The following is a 16,821-nucleotide window of genomic DNA, read 5'->3' as shown; positions in this document are numbered from 1 at the left end:
GTTATTAAGAGCTTAAGAATTTGGGGCACCTGGGTGGCTCAGTCGGTTAAGCGGCCGACTTCGGCTCAGGTCATGATCTCACGGTCCGTGAGTTTGAGCCCCGTGTCAGGCTCTGTGCTGACAGCTCAGAGCCTGGAGCCCGTTTCAGATTCTGTGTCTCCCTCTCTCTCTGCCCCTCCCCTGTTCATGCTCTGTCTCTCTCTGTCTCAAAAATAAATAAATGTTAAAAAAAAAAAAAGAGCTTAAGAATTCACTCAACAAATGGTTATTTAGTTTCTGCTACCTGTGAACGTTTGGCCTAGACACTCTGTATTTACAGCTTTGGCGGTGTACTTTTATTGATTAGTTTATTCAACAAAATATTTTTTCAAAGTTTATGATATGTCTATCTGTGCTGGATGCTAGGAATAGAAATGTCAGTTGCATCTTAATGATGAGGTTCCAGTTGGAGCGGAGGATGAGGGGTAGAGGACGCAGCTTGTGCAAAAAGCAGGGAGGCATGAAGAAGCCGGCCTATGTAGGGGGCCTGTGAATAGTTCACGGCAAGGAATGGAAGTGAGATGAGGCTGGGGACGTGGGGTGGTTGCGGCCAGAGGGTAGAGGCCTTGGACGGTGTGTTAAGGAGTTTGGACTTTACCCTGGGGGCAATGGAGGGAAACTAAAAGCACCATGCGGTGAAGACACATGTTTGGATTGTTTGGCAAGGTTGCTCTAGCTGCAGCATGCTGGGGAAATTGGAAATTCTAGGGAGGACGGACAGAGCTGGGCAATATTTTAGGCAAGAATCAGCCCCTTGTAAACTATGCTGGCACATTCAGTAAACAAGGTCCGACTCTGAGAATGGTTCTGCAGATTCAAGTAAGAGTATGTGGCCCCAAATGCCCACAATTGATCATGCAACATCTGCATGGTCTTCTTGGTCAACTTTGTGAAGGGGTCAAACACCCACCTATGCAGAACTGGGTTCTGATTATTAATGACTCTATAGAGATATTAAGATGAGAAATTAACCTCTGTCCAATGTCAGCAGTACCTGGAGAAGGTCAGCTCTGGGTTCTGGGCTGAAACTCTCCTCCTCCTTAGGTGCTTTTCTTTCCACGCAGAGTCTTGTGAACTAGGGAGTTACCTTTGGTCAGATGCTCCGAGATTTATTACTTTTTAAAATGTACTGTATGTAATTATAGGGGGCAAATGGTAAGTTCTTACTACACCCTTGATAACCCCATCCCTATGATAGGACAAGATTCCATTTCTTGAAGTAAATTAATAGACACCAAGACATTACATTCTGGGAACTTTTGATTATTTGATATGTGAATGGGGATAATAGGGAGAGCTGATAATGCTCCCTCTTGCATTACTTTCTTGTGTTATAGAAATCTGCCCTCTTAAGCAACAACAGCATATCAACCACCAGTACATAAAAAGGAGATTGCTGGGGCGCCTGGGTGGCTCAGTCAGTTGAGTGTCCAACTCTTGATTTCTGGATCAGGTCATGATCCCAGGGTTGTGGGATTGAGCCCTGTGTCAAGCACCGTTGGGCTCTGTGCTGAGCGTGGAGCCTGCTTAAGATCCTCTCTCTCTCCCTCTGCCCCTCTCCACAGTGCTCTCTCTCTCTCTCTCTATCTCTCAAATAAAAAACAAAAACAAAAAGGAGATCTCAAAGAGGCATCTCCTCGGTTTTCAGATAATCTTTGTGGTTGAAATAGATGTTGTCTCCATGCCAAAATATCCCTGATTCTCAGTACAAAATGTTGTGGTTACTATGGTGTCACCAAACAGACTCCCTGGCTGCCTTTGCCCTTCCCTGTAGTGAACATACTTCTACATTCTTGGGGATTCTATCTAATTAGTAAATTTATAGAAAACATTTCTTTCCCTTTATCTCTTCCCTCCTATGCTGCAGTGATGAATAAAACCCCAAATCTTAGTGTCTGAACTTTGGTAAAATAAGTTTTCTGCATAATATGATGGCAACTCTTTTCCACCATTGGCTCCGTGTCAGGTGCCCTCCACCTGGCGGAGCAGCCATCACATCGAGGGACCTCAAAGATCTGTAGGGAGAAAGAGAGAGAGCACTTAAATTATACACACGTCTTTCACTCATCTTCCCTTGACCAGAAGAATTGTTATGTGGCTCCAACCTCATTGTAAAGGAGCCTGACAAATGGAGAGCATGTGGAATATTTATTTGGGGCCACGGTTTCTGCCACAGCAACTCATGATGAATCCGTGGTTGTGAAAGAACTTGACAAGTGATTGAGGCAGATTATTTCAACAGAGGGCCAGATTATTTTATTTTATTTATTTATTTTTTTTTTTAATTTTTTTTTTTTCCAACGTTTATTTATTTTTGGGACAGAGAGAGACAGAGCATGAACGGGGGAGGGGCAGAGAGAGAGGGAGACACAGAATCAGAAACAGGCTCCAGGCTCTGAGCCATCAGCCCAGAGCCTGACGCGGGGCTCGAACTCACGGACCGCGAGATCGTGACCTGGCTGAAGTCGGACGCTTAACCGACTGCGCCACCCAGGCGCCCCGCAGATTATTTTATTTTTAACAGGGGGCTGTTGACAGTCCTTTCTTATTTTCATCTTGGACAAACTTATTAATGGCAACATCATCACTGTTTAATATTTAAGGATAATAATGAAAGAAATCCAATAGACATATTAACCGCAAGTCAAGACATTAAAATCCCAGTGGTGAGGTCTAAATAGAAGCTTTTGCTAAATTGTTGGGGTATAAATAAGCCTACTCCTCTTATACCCGAAATTCAGTATTCTGGTTTTAATTTTTTTTTTTTTCAACGTTTATTTATTTTGGGGACAGAGAGAGACAGAGCATGAACGGGGGAGGGGCAGAGAGAGAGGGAGACACAGAATCGGAAACAGGCTCCAGGCTCTGAGCCATCAGCCCAGAGCCCGACGCGGGGCTCGAACTCATGGAGCGCGAGATCGTGACCTGGCTGAAGTCGGACGCTTAACCGACTGCGCCACCCAGGCGCCCCAGTATTCTGGTTTTAAAACATTGTTGTGGAGCTGGTGCATTGTGGCAAAGTCAGCCGTGCTGTTAACATTGAAGGTTGATTTTGGAAACAGAGCTATTTGAAAGCCTGCCCACGTATGGGAAAGCCACTTCCCTGGAGGACTAGTTGTAGCCTGTTACAACCTGCATCATCAAAGCTTTCAAAGACTTGAAAGCTTTCAAAGCACTCTTCATGCGTTATTGCCTTTAAACTTCATAAGAACTTATGAAATAGCAGGTTTTATTTTCTACATTTTACAGATGAGGAAACCAAACCTCAGGAGGGCAGCTAACCTGCTTGAGGTCACTGCAGTAGAAAGGGTTGAACTTGGATTTGAAACTAGGTCTTTTGCTTGCCAAATTCATTCTCTTCTCTCCTCCAGGGGGAGGGAAGGTGTAATAAGGAAATTTCACTCACTTGCAGTGCCCATTTCCTGCCATCCTTCTGTGCCCCTCCCCTCTCATACACATGTGCTGGACAGAAGGAAAAAAGGAGGTAGAAATTAAGGCTTTTGTTTCCCATGTGTGAATTTCCATGACTGGCTGCAAACAGCTACATAATGCTATCCCTCAGGCTAGTCTCTACACGCTTACTGTCATCGTTTCTTTTCCTTGCTCATCTACTAATTCTCTAACTGGCAAGTTTGGAATGGCATTCTTGTATGTAAAATTAGTTTTCTTAATGTTTATTTATTTTTGAGAGAGAGAGAGAGAGAGAGAGAGAGAGCAAGTGGGGGAGGAGCAGAGAGAGAGGGAGACACAGAATCCGAAGCAGGCTCCAGGCTCTGAGCTGTCAGCACAGAGCCTGATGTGGGGCTCAAACTCATGAACGGTGAGATCATGACCTGAGCCGACACTTAACCAACTGAGCCAGCCAGGCTCCCCTTAAAATTCTTTTTTTTTTTTAAATAAAAGTTTAAAAAATAAAGTCAGGTAAATAATGTAATGTTACAATAGGATTCATGTTTTTTTTTTAAATATGAAATTTATTGTCAAATTCGTTTCCATACAACACCCAGTGCTCATCCCAACAGGTGCCCTCTTCAAAGCCCATCACCCACTTTCCCCTCCCTCCCACCCCCCCCTCAACCCTCAGTTTGTTCTCAGTTTTTAAGAGTCTATTATGTTTTGGCTTCCCCTCCACCAACCTTTTTTTTTTTCCTTCCTCTCCCCCATGGTATTCTGTTAAGTTTCTCTGGATCCACATAAGAGTGAAAACATATGGTATCTGTCTTTCTCTGTACGACTTATTTCACTTAGCATAACACTCTCCAGTTCCAACCACGTTGCTATAAAAGGCCACATGTCATTCTTTCTCACTGCCACGTAGTATTCCATTGTATATATAAACCACAACTTCTTTATCCATTCATCAGTTGATGGACATTTAGGTTTTATCCATAATTTGGCTACTGTTGAAAGTGCTGCTATAAACATTGGGGTACAAGTGCCCCTATTCATGTTTTAAAGGAATGTTGCGATGAATCCTTTGTACTGTTAATTCTCACCTAATATATGTGAAGTGTATTTTGTGAGTGTGAGACTGAGGTTTGTTTTTTCTTTTTAAACTTTATTTTGAGAGAGAGAGAGAGAGTGAGCGCGATTAGGGGAGGGGCAGAGGAAGAGGAAGACAGAATCCCAAGCAGGCCCTGCACTGTCAGCACAGACCCCGATGTGGGGTTTGAACTCATGAAGCACGCGATCATGACCTGAGCCGAAGTTGGATGCTTAACCAACTGAGCTGCGCAGGCGCCCTGAGACTGAGGTTTCTTAGAATGGAAATCAGTATATTTTGTGCTCTTCGAACTTCAGTTTGAAAGTTGATTAAAGATATGCAGCGCTATATTTTATTAACGCAGTGATGGAAAGCTTTTTCTTTTTCATGTTGTGGAGGTGCTTCAAGGTCAGGAGTAGAACCAAAGGCGGGAGAGAACCACTGGTAAAGGCGTGGGTGATCAGGCTGTTACAAGCAGAAATGTTAACAAGTCAAGGCTGCTCGGTAAAAGGCGTGTAAGGACAGGAAAGGGTGGGTGGTGGTTCTCGCACATGCGTCACGTGTGCAAAGGCAAGGCTGGGGTGGAGAGAGTTGCTGGAGGGAAGCGCAGGGGAGTAAGGCTCAACAAGTCACGCGGAGGCATGTTATGAAGGATTTGGGAAATCAGGCAACATTTAGGCTTGATATTATCAGGAGCTTCTGTTTGGGCAAGAGAGCAAGGACCTTGAAGGGATCGGAGCAAAGCCACTGTCCTGCTGGTCTCCTTCTGCACCTGGGAACTTCTTGAAAGAGTCACGTGTCCTCATTGTCTTTGCTTCTTCTCTGCTCCCATTTGTCCCTCAACCCCGTGCAATCTGGAAACGCAGCAAATATCCCCACGCCATTCTGCTGTCACTGCTCTCATCATGGTCACCAGAGGCCACTGGATGGCCGAGTCCTACTTCTTTTTCCCCGTCCTTATCTCCTTGATTTCTCTGCAGCAATTGATGCACCGAATTCTATGGCTTTAGCTACTTCCCAGATGCCGGTGACCCCCAAATCTATCTCTAGCTTGCGGCTTTCTGCGGAGCTCCCGACCTGAGTAACCACCAGCTTTCCAACCAGGACCCTGTGGACACTCTACATCCTCCAACCCGACACGAACCCAGCAGGACTAGTTTTCCCCTCTCCAGCCTTGCTGCTTCTCCCACTTGGGTCCTCTAGTTGGGCAATAGCACCGCATTCTCTGCTGTGGTCCAAGTCAGAAACTTGGGGCCCCTTTCTTCATCATGCCTCCCAAACGGGTTCATCACACTCCCAGGATTCTACCTTTAAATATCCACCGAACATGTCCCATATTTTCCCCTCTTGCTACCACTGCCCTTGTTCAAGTTCCCGTCATTTCTTACATGGGTGGGAAAATCTAGGGTAAGTTAGGGCACGCCTCAAGCAAACTTTGTTGCGGAAATATCTGTGCCTGCAGGGAGTAGACTCACAGACCCAGGAGATGCATGCTGTCCAGAGAACTCTGCCCTTGACCGAACTCACGGTATGTGAGTTCCACTCTCACATACCTTCTCCTTCCACTCTCTCCGTCTGCTGAAGGCTTCCAGAGACGCACCTCCGACCCCCACCGCTCGGCTGAGATCCAGATGCCTTTCCTGCTGCTCTTGATACAGTGCCATGGATGCGAGCTTGGCTCTGTGTCAAAGGCTGCAGGAACGGGCTTAATTTCCAGCTCAACCACCTTTTCTCCAAATTACTTAAGATCTCGTTTTTTTTTTTTTTTTTCTCCTTGGTGGATTTGGGATCACAGATGGTATCCATTTTGTAGGGTTGCTTTGAGGATTAAATGAAACTGTATTTAGAGCACTTTGCACAGGGCTTGGCTGGCACAAAGTAAGCGCTCAATAATTGTTGGGTACTATTACTAGACAGCTCTCTCTGAAGGTCCTGCGGGTCCCCTACACTGTCTGAAAATCCCTCTGACACCTATCTGTTTCCCACCCTTCTGTTCCCACCTATCTGTTTCCCACCAGAGCTGTCTGCTTCTGCCAGAGTGATTTTTGTAAAACGCAGAATAAATGGGACCATGTCACCACCCTCCTCTACCCACCCCTTCAATCTTTCAGTGATGGGCTAGAGCCCACAGCCCTTCGTGGGGCGTATAAAGTTTATCATTATCTGGTCTCCGGACCCTGTACTCCACTTTGCTACCTTGCTGCTCCTTGTCTTGGTACCTGCTGTTCCTCCTTTTGAAATATCTTGATTTCTTACCCCTCACTGCTCACTAGGGTGCGCTTTGCTCCTTCTACAGCTCACCATCCCCCTAGAGCACTTGGCACACTCTAAGGTGACCATTAGTCCTCTCTGGGCGTCTCCTATTTTCCATCTCGTGTCCCCAGCTGGTGCTGTCATTGACAGCAGGCAACTTTTAATTTTTTCAAGGTAGCTTTGTTTCCTGAGCTAGCAGCCCAACGCCTTATGAATGATAGGAACTCAATGATTTATGAAGGGATGAGCTTTGGAATTAGGAGACAGCACAATTAGTTCATATCTTTGCTCTATTCATTTTGCGGGAGTGATTGTTAGAATAATGTGACTCTATTGTGTCTGGCGTGGTGCTTTGTGTTAGAAGCTGCGGCACGTTGTGAGAAGTCTTGGGATCGGAAGCTGTCTCCCACCGTGTATTCTCTTCTGTTATTTAAGCTGTGTGAACAAACCCCCTTAAGAAACATTCCTCTGGGCACCTCCTTTGTACCGGGCACTGGGCAAGGCATAGGAGCATATGGTAATAATACTACAACAATACTTTGAATTATTATGCACCTAAGTTAGCTCGGGAGATCGGCCACCTCCTCAGTATGAGTAAACAGGGGTTCCTATTTAAAATATCTTTTCTAAGAGAATATAGTGAATAAGTGTAAAACTATATTTGAATCGAGGCTTACCTTATCCTCTACCATTGCCCCCTTCAGTACCACACTCTACCTCATCGGTACAGATTGTTGAGTGCCTTCTGTCTCTGAGACGCTAGAGAGGCATTATTGGGATTTAATTCTCCTAACATACTCTGCAAGGTGTCATCCCCATTTTCCTGGAGAGGAAACGGACTCAGACAGATTAACTAACCTGTGCAGGATCGCACAGCATGGTGGCAGGTGACAGAGCAGAGAAAATCGCTCAGGTCTGCTGGACCCCCGGGCCCCATTCTCTGTTCACTTAGCAAATGGCATGACCCAGCCAGAGGGCGAAAAGCTGCTCGCAAGCAACAGGTTCACTGTGATGAGTGCAGGAATGAAACAGCAAGGTCAAGGAGCGGCTGGTTCAACAAGGGAGGGACGGACACAGCTGTTCAGCTGTAGGTTCCAAGTGTTCTGATTATGTCAATATTTATGCCGTTAAGTTATTCATTCCTTCATTCATTCATTTGTCAAATATTTTGGGGCCCTTCCATTTGTTATGCATGCTAGCGGCAACTGATACAAACAGGCAAAAGACCAAGTAATTTTTTAAAAGAGCTCCTACTCTCTTTAGGAGAAGGGGATAGAAGGATGAGACAGAAACAAATGGCTGCATCTGAAATAGGCGCCACAACAGAGCTTGTCCCCGGGTGCTATCCACCGGGCATGGACGTAAACCAGAGGCGGCACCCAGGTTGCAGTGAGTCCATGCCATCCAAACTCCTCCCTGGCCCTCTAGGGTCTGTCCTGCCAACCCCTCTCACCTTTGGTGTTTCTGCCACACGCGCTTACTTTTGGTTCCCAAGGTGGCTTAAGTTGTTCCTGCCTCTGCCACGGGGCCTTTGCCCCTGCCGTTTCCACAGCGTGGCACAGCCTTCCTTCAGGAATCCGCGGCCAGACTTGGCTCTGTGTCTCCCCCTCAGGGAGGCCTTTCCTGCTGGCCCTCCCCATTCACTCGTGTCACATCAGCCTGTCCTCCCTCTGCTCCCGGCACTTCTCATGATCTTAAGAGCATGGGCTCTGCAACAGGCTGCCTGGGCTCCAGTCTCAGGTCTGCCATTTTCCTGGCTAGGTAACCTCGGACAAGTTATTTAGCCCCTCTGCACGTCAGTTTTCTCATCTGAAAATGGGGATGCTAACAGTGGTACTCCACCTCACAGTGTAGTGTTGAGGGGGTTAACCGAGCTTACGTATGCAAAGCATTGACCCTGCCCGGTGTGTGGGAGGTATGCAATAAACACAGAGGGCGTGAGTCTTCTTGTCATTTGTCCATCCAGTACTTACTGGGTTTGACCATAGAGACCATAGAACACAGGGCTGGGAGTGCCATAAGCGACCAGGCCAGCACAGCCTCTGTCCACAAGGAGCTTACCGCCCATCTGAACCACTTCTGTTGTTGACACACATATGCATTTGACCTGTAGCCTTTTGCCTGCAGGTTATCTAAACTTTTCCTCTTTGTTCTAGTTTTTTTTTTTTTTTTTTTAATATGTATTCATTTTTAGAGAGAGAGAGAGAGAGCACGCATGAGCAGGGGAGGGGCAGAGAGGGAGGGAGACACAGAATCCAAAGCAGGCTCCAGGTTCCGAGCTGTCAGCACAGAGTCCGACACGGGGCTGGAAACCCACAAACTTTGAGGTCATGACCCAGGCGCCCCTTTGTTCTGGTTTCTAATCGTCTTCACACCCTGCTTCCCGTCTTGGGATTTGTGGCGCCCAGGAGGGACCCACTGCTCGTGCCTTACCGTGGCTGGAGATAACACATAAATCTATGCCTCTTTACACCCACGTGATTTGTTTGTTGCTTGTAGCTGTGTTGCTTCCTTTAGTGTTAGAATCAATGAGAGGTTTGTCTCGTGAGGAAATGGTAAAAACCCACCAAGGAGATGAAAACAGCAGAATAATAGTTAAAGGCCCACCTCTTGGCTTCTTCATGTTCTGTTGTTTCACAACCACTGGAACTGCCCTTTTCTCCAAGTCTGCCCAACGTCTCCTGTCCTAGATTTCACTTCCTCTCAGAAGTCTTCCCCGATTTTCCAAGACCATGGGCTCTGGAGTAGACCTGGGGTTCACCGGTCTGGTGAGACTTACTATTCCACTGTGTGTAACTGTCTACACTCTTCCCTCCCCTACTAGTCTGCATGTGCCATATGGCCTGGGCCATCTCTTTCGCCATCTCTTCTGGGTCACACCTCGAAGTGGCACAAATCACTTCCTGTCCCCTTGACCGGAACTCAGTTACGCGGCTGTACAGACTGCTAGGGAAGCTGGGGAAAGCCATCTAGCTGTGCGCCCAGGAGGAAAGGGAAACAGGTTTTGGTCAACACATGGCAGTCTCTGTACGTGGGAGCCCACCAGAGCGAGGCAGCCCCTGCGTAAAGTCAGGGTAGCCCTTGTCTACCTGCGGTGGGTCCCGGAAGGGGAAGGAATTGCACTGATCTTCTGTTTTGGCTTTGTAGACAAACACATGTGATCAAAATCTCAATCGTTGCCTTGAGTTCATTGAACAAATTTCCAAAGTGCAAGGACAACTCTTCAGGATCCTCACCACGGCTGCCCAAGAAGGTGAGAATGGCCTGTGCTTCCCCGTCTCCCTTCTTTTGTTTCTCTTCTCTGTACTCTCTCCCTGTGTGGCTAAACTTCTCTCGCTGACCTGATTTGTGGACTCTTTTAGGAGGACACAATGATGGTGTGGAAATAATCAAATCGCGCCTTTTGCCTTGGCTGGAGGCCTCCTTTACTGCTGCTTCCCTGGGAAACACTGTTGACAGCAAGGTCCCCTCTCTACAGGTAGGCACGCTAAAGGATCACCCTTGACTTTCAGCACCCAGATCAGGCTCTGGGAACTCAGACATGTAGAAGATACAGCTTTTACCCAGTGGGGGACTCAGCTCTAGTTAGGGGATTAGGACACAGGTACCAAAGGTGAGCTTCTGTTTATAGTCTTGTGCGGCATAACGGGTTGAGGTGTCTCTTCAAACAGACCTGCATTCAAATCTCAGCGTTGCCTACTTACCAGTGGGGTGACCGCAGACAAATGAATGAGCCTCTGCTTCCTCAGCTGTAAAAAGGGACTGGTGATGTCCTACATGTAGGACATTGCCCACACTAGGCATTAAATAGGAACTTTTGGATGACAAAGTAGTCACACCGACAGTTGGGGTACCATGGGGCCTCAGAAGAGAAAGAGACCACCAGATGGGGAAAGCTCCCCGTTCTGAAAGAGTGAAATAACACTGATGGAAAACTTCCAACATGAAAAGAAAACTTAGTTCTCAGAGGCTGACAAAGGGCATCATAATTGGCGATTGATGCTGGTGATTTCTGTGGGAAAAGTGTCAGCTTTGGAACCGTTGAAGCCCCACCCTGGAAAGAGAATACATAACTCGTTTAAGGCATTGGCATCATTAAATATTAGTCAACTTGATTTTATTTATTTTTTTATTTTTATTTTTTTTTTAAATTTTTAATGTTTATTTATTTTTGAGACAGAGAGAGACAGAGCATGAACGGGGGAGGGTCACAGAGAGGGAGACACAGAATCTGAAACAAGCTCCAGGCTCTGAGCTGTCAGCACAGAGCCCGACACGGGGCTCGAACTCACAGACTGTGAGATCATGACCTGAGCCGAAGTCGGCCGCTTAACCGACTGAGCCACCCAGGCGCCCCGTGATTTTAAATATTTATATGCATTTACATAAGTTCTTTTCTAAAATGAAAGCATTTAGAGCAGGCCTTTCTTGGCAGCCTTAAGAGGCCGTGGTGGAAAGTTTCCTGCCTGGAGGTCACCGGGTAGAATTCTGGTTGCTCTTCTATGGTCGTGGGTGGGTTATCTAACCTTCCATGTCTCAGTTTCCTCATTTGCTGAATGGGGACAATGCTTTTGCTGACCCGCTAGGGCCATTTTGAAAATTCCATGTGATAAACATGCAGCAACCACTGACATAGGGTAAGTACTCCATAGACGTCAGTTGTTATTAAGCAAATTTTTCACCCCTGAGGATTTTCCTGTGCCGCTTAGATTTTTACCCCATGGGTGTTATTCTGAGTATAAAGACACGGGATGATATTTCAATGTCTTTTTAAAAAATTGAAGTGTAATAAAAAATGGTGGTATAGTTTACCTGCAATGAAATCCATAGCTTGCTAAGTGCATATATCCATGTAACCCACACCCTATTAATTTATAAAACATTTCCATCTCTCCGGAGCATTCCCTGTGTCACTTCCCAGTCATCTCCCTCCTCCCCCACGGCAACCACTCTTCTGATTTTTATCATTCTAAAATTTTTTTTTAACATTTATTTATTTTTGAGAGACAGAGCACAAGCAGGGGAGGGGCAGAGTGAGAGAGGGAGACACAGAATCCAAAGCAGGCTCCAGGCTCTGAGCTGTCAGCACAGAGCCCGATGTGGGGCTTGGACCCACGAACTGTGAGATCATGACCTGAGCTGAAGCCGGACACCCAACCGACTGAGCCACCCAGGCGCCCTATGATTTTTATCATTCAAATTAATTTTGCCTGCAGTAGAACTGCATATAAATGGACCTATCCACGCGTGTTCTTTGCTGCTTGATTTCTTTGGCTCAGCATAATGTGTTGCAACCCATCATGCTGTTTCCTGTATTCAAGCCTATTTTGATTTGTGTATCATTCCAGGACACGTTTGATAAGGAGAGACGTAAAGATCGAGATCGGGACATGCAGCAATTAGACTCTGAGTTGAATTCAACTCGTAATCAACTCAACCAGGTTCAAGACGAGTAAGAGGAATGCAAGTTATCTTTTTTCCAAGAAGAATTGTTCTTAATTTTTAAGTTTAAAGGGAAAAGAATGGCTCTTGTAAAATGTAGACAAATAACTAGTGTGCAAATAACTAGTGTGTGTGTGTGTGTGAGAGAGAGAGAGAGAGAGAGAGAAGGAGAAAGAGAGAGAGAGAGGAGGGGGCCCTACCTCTCTCTCCACCCTCATCTCCTGCCAAGGTCTCCTCCGCTAGTCTGTTGTCTACTCCTCACCCTGAAGCCTTTGCCTGCGCTCCTTCATAAACATGGAAGCCTTCCTTTGGTTCTTTGCATAGCTCGTTCTTTATCTTTCAGGTCTCAGCTGAAAGGAGATTTTTCTCAGAGTCTGTCTGTGACCATGTATATCGAAAGGTCTTCGTTTCCCCATCTGTAGTTCTCTTTCACAATGATCTGAGACTAGCACTTACCACCATTTGGAACGTTAAAACATTTCTTTGCACGTTTATGATCCACTTGGCTGGAAGGTCCAAAGGGGTGCTGTCTTGTATTTGCTCTTCTGATATTTGCTATCTGCTATTCTTGCTGTATCTCCATCACCCAACATCATGCCTGCCACGTGGTACGTTCTCAATGAATGAATAAATCCCTAATTAAAAAAAAAATATGTTAACTTGCTTAAAGTAATGCTTGGCTCATGAATGTATCTCCCTTTCTTCTCTCTGTATATCATTCAAGCTGCCAAATTACCATGTATACTTGCTTGTATGTACACGTACAGGTGTTCACACCTGTGTGCCGTGTCTTAAGAGAAAAAAAAATCACTACTTTATTCCTTTTTCATATTCTCCTTCCTTTCTTGGTATTTTTGCTTCTTTTAATTTTCTGCCATCTTCTTTGGACAAAAATGTTCACTTTTTTCTCCACGTATACTTTTAAAAAACCTGTAACAGGGGCGCCTGGGTGGCGCAGTCGGTTAAGCGTCTGACTTCAGCCAGGTCACGATCTCGCGGTCCGTGAGTTCGAGCCCCGCGTCAGGCTCTGGGCTGATGGCTCGGAGCCTGGAGCCTGTTTCCGTATCTGTGTCTCCCTCTCTCTCTGCCCCTCCCCCGTTCATGCTCTGTCTCTCTCTGTCCCCAAAAAAATGAATAAATGTTGAAAAAAAAAATTAAAAAAAAACAAAAAACAAAAAACAAAAAACCTGTAACATATTCACCTGTAAATGAAATCACAGCAATTTCCTTTCAATCTCCAGTAGCCTTATTGTGAAGTTATTGCTACTTTGGCTTTTTTTTTTTTTTAAAGATTTTAGACATTTTGCTCATTCATTCATTTTTCATCTTGAAACATATCTACTCTGTTACAGGCATTGTTTTAGGTGCTGGGGATAAAAAGGTGAATAAAAAAAGTTCTTGCCCTTACGTGGTTCATGGTATGTTTGTAATGAGACTGTGTGAACCAAGTGTTGGAGGTCTCAGGAGAAAAGGAGACACACTTTGCTCGAGAGAGTCAAGGGTGGCATTTGCATGGGCATTCATAGGATGAGCGGGTTCTTGTTAGGAGAGGAGTAGGAGGAGGAGACCCAAAGGAATGTTGGGTAATCACACTACCTCCTGTTATTGCCTGATTGGCTGGGATCTGTGGGGACTTGGTAGCAATCCCACTAGCTCATTATTTCTCAATCTGCTTCACTGTCTAGGGGAGAATCCCAGTGTTGGACCCTCCCTTCCTCCATCTAAAGGGAAGGAAGAAGACAGGTGTGAGTGTAGATAGCAATTGCACTCTCTTAGCCCCAGGACGACTATGAAGAAAGAGCCTGGATATTACAGGGAAGTAGGGTCGGAGAAGTCAAGAGACCTTTGCCAACCTATGATCTCTCACTGGACTAGGGCAACTTAATTGAGAACCACTGGTCTCCATCCAATGTCATCCGCACACTCCCATTTCTTTTTTAATTTTAGATAGACCTAAAGACGTAATATGATTTATTATGATTTGCCTACAATGGAGAGAGTCCTTGAAACTAACAGTGACCTAGCTGTGTTGAAAACTCAGGAAACTCGTGCTCAATATGTGGCGCGAGTCAGAGGCAGGATGACATGGAATGCTCGGTAGTTAAGTGTGATTGTGGAAGACTTTCTTTGTAGGTGGGCAAATAATGTTTTCTTCATATTTAGGAAGTCAGGGACAATTAAGTCAAACGCAACTCTACGGTGCAAAGTAATGAGCACACTGCAGAAAATGGTATTCGTATATTGCAAATTAGCATGAGTCTATTGCAGGAAATGGAGACCTTATGGGGAGACACAGCCTGAGGATTTGGTGTAATTAGAGCAGATGAATCAGGAGGGTGAGAAGGAGGAGGTGAACAACTTTCTTTGTCCTTTACAGTCTAATGTTAATAATTATTACCTAGTCTTTTAGTGGTAGTAGCTCTGTAATGTCTTTGTGTCTGACATTCAAAAGAATACTAGCATGTTTGTGCATAATATTTGCAATAGCATCTGATTGAATGCAGATGTCTCACAATTTGATCTTGTTTATGTTCAATTTATATCATATGCCAAAAGTTCCCAGGAGAACCTATATCTTGATTCAGAAAGTCTGCCGATTTTGGAAAATCTGTCTTTAGTTATACTGATTTCTCTTACAGTCTGGCTGAAACTGAAAAGACTCTTGAAGAAACCAAGAACAGATCGGCCATATCCCTTCTGGCTGCAGAGGAGGAAATAAATCAGCTAAGAAAGCAGTAAGGGGAAAAAAAAAAAGACAGGATTACGGCAGCCTCTGATTGATCATTGAATTTAGCTTTTCGGTGCTTCGTTACAATATGAAAGAAGCTATTCACAAAGAAAAGGCAGCAATATTTTTATTAACGTTTTATATACTTTCGCTTACCACAAAAACATTACCTATCTACTATAGAACATTTTCTTTCTTTTTTAAATTTAGTTTTTCAAATTTACATCCCAGTTAATTAGCACATAGTGCAATAATGATTTCAGGAGTCGAACCCAGTGATTCATCCCCTACGTATAATACCCAGTGCTCATCCCAACAAGTGTCTTCCTTAAAGCCCCTTGCCCATTTAGCCCACGTCCCCCACTCTCAACTCCTCCAGCAACCCTCAATTTGTTCTCTGTATTTAAGAGTTTCTTCTGTTTTGTCCCCCTCCCTGTTTTTATATTATTTTTGCTTCCCTTCCCTTATGTTCATCTGTTTCGTCTCTTAAATTCCACATGAGTGAAGTCATATGATACTTGTCTTTCTCTGACTGATTTTACTTAGCATAATATACTACGTTCCATCCACGTAGCTGCAAATGGCAAGATTTAATTCTTTTTGATTGCTGAGTAATACTCCATTGTGTGTGTGTGTATATATATATATATATATATATATATATATATATATACCACATCTTCTTTATCCATTCATCCATCGATGGACATTTGGGCTCTTTCCATACTTTGGCTATTGTTGATAGTGCTGCTATAAACATGGGGGTGCATGTGCCCCTTCCAAACAGCACACTTTTATCCCTTGGATAAATACCTAGTAGTGCAAGTGCTGGGTCGTAGGGTTGTTCTATTTTGCCCTTTGCTCATTGCCCCACCCTTCTCCCCTTTGACAACCACCAGTGTGTTCTCTGTATTTATGGTCTGTTACTGTTTTTTGTTTGTTACTCATTTGTTTGTTTTCAAATTCCACATATAAGTTAAATCTTCTGGTATTTGTCTTTCTGTCTTATTTCACTTAGAATGATACTCTCTAGGCCCATCCATGTTGTCACAAACGGCAAGATCTAGTTCTTTTTTTGTGGCTGAGTAGTAATATTCCATTTTATATATATATATATATATATATGTGTGTGTGTGTGTATATATATATATATACACATATATATGTATATATATACACATATATATGTATATATATACACATATATATGTATATATATATATACACATATATGTATATATATGTATATGTATGTATGTATATATATGTGTATATATATATATACATACATATATATACATATATATGTGTGTATATATATATGCCACATCTTTATCCATTCATCTATCAGTGGACACTTTGGTTGCTTCCATATCTTGGCTATTGTACATAATGCTGCAATAAACATAGGGTTACATGTATCTTTTCAAATTAATGTTTAGTTTTCTTTGGGCAAATACCCCATAGTGGAATTTACTAGACCATAAGGTATTTCAAGTTTTAATTTTTTGAGGAATCTTCATATTGTTTTCCACACTGGCTGCACCAGTTTACATTCTCACCAATAATGCACAAGGCTTCCTTTTTCCACACATCCTTGTCAACACTTGTTCTGTCTTGTCTTTTTGATTCTAGCCATTCTGACAGGTGTAAGGTGATATAGCTTCCTTGATATTATTTTTGATTTTGCCCCCGCAGAAAGGAAGTGGGAGTTGTGTTAAAACACACACACACACACACACACACAAATACCTTTCTGTTGCCTTCAAACATGTTCCATTGTTCTGATTTCTTCAGGAACACCTCCACACTATAGCTGGGAGTAGTGGTCAGTTTTCCACTTCTATCTCCCCTCTTGCCTTGGTTTTCATCTCTT

The 16,821-nt window shown here is 44.3% G+C and overlaps 1 protein-coding gene across 4 annotated transcripts in view; it reads left to right on the top strand.

Moving 5' to 3' along the window:
* Positions 1-16,821, top strand: part of SPATA18 (spermatogenesis associated 18) — a 36,044-nt gene that overhangs the window by 4,413 nt on the left and 14,810 nt on the right. For 3 of the 4 annotated variants that reach the window (XR_015250463.1, XR_015250464.1, XM_025922119.2), the window contains exons 2-5: positions 9,923-10,028; positions 10,138-10,253; positions 12,124-12,227; positions 14,857-14,952. Coding sequence is in view for 2 of the 4 variants with exons in the window: in XM_025922119.2 (XP_025777904.2) it covers positions 9,923-10,028; positions 10,138-10,253; positions 12,124-12,227; positions 14,857-14,952 (422 nt within the window). In the remaining 2 variants the exon portion in view is untranslated. The remainder of the gene's footprint in view (positions 1-9,922; positions 10,029-10,137; positions 10,254-12,123; positions 12,228-14,856; positions 14,953-16,821) is intronic. The other variant, XM_086705078.1, reaches the window with a different exon arrangement.

This window comes from Puma concolor, chromosome B1 (assembly GCF_028749965.1).
Source record: "Puma concolor isolate L17-30 chromosome B1, mPumCon1.1.hap2, whole genome shotgun sequence".
NCBI classification, from domain to species: Eukaryota; Metazoa; Chordata; class Mammalia; order Carnivora; family Felidae; genus Puma; species Puma concolor.
The sequence above is the reverse complement of the archived record's forward strand: the minus strand, read 5'-3'. Positions and strand labels throughout refer to the sequence as shown.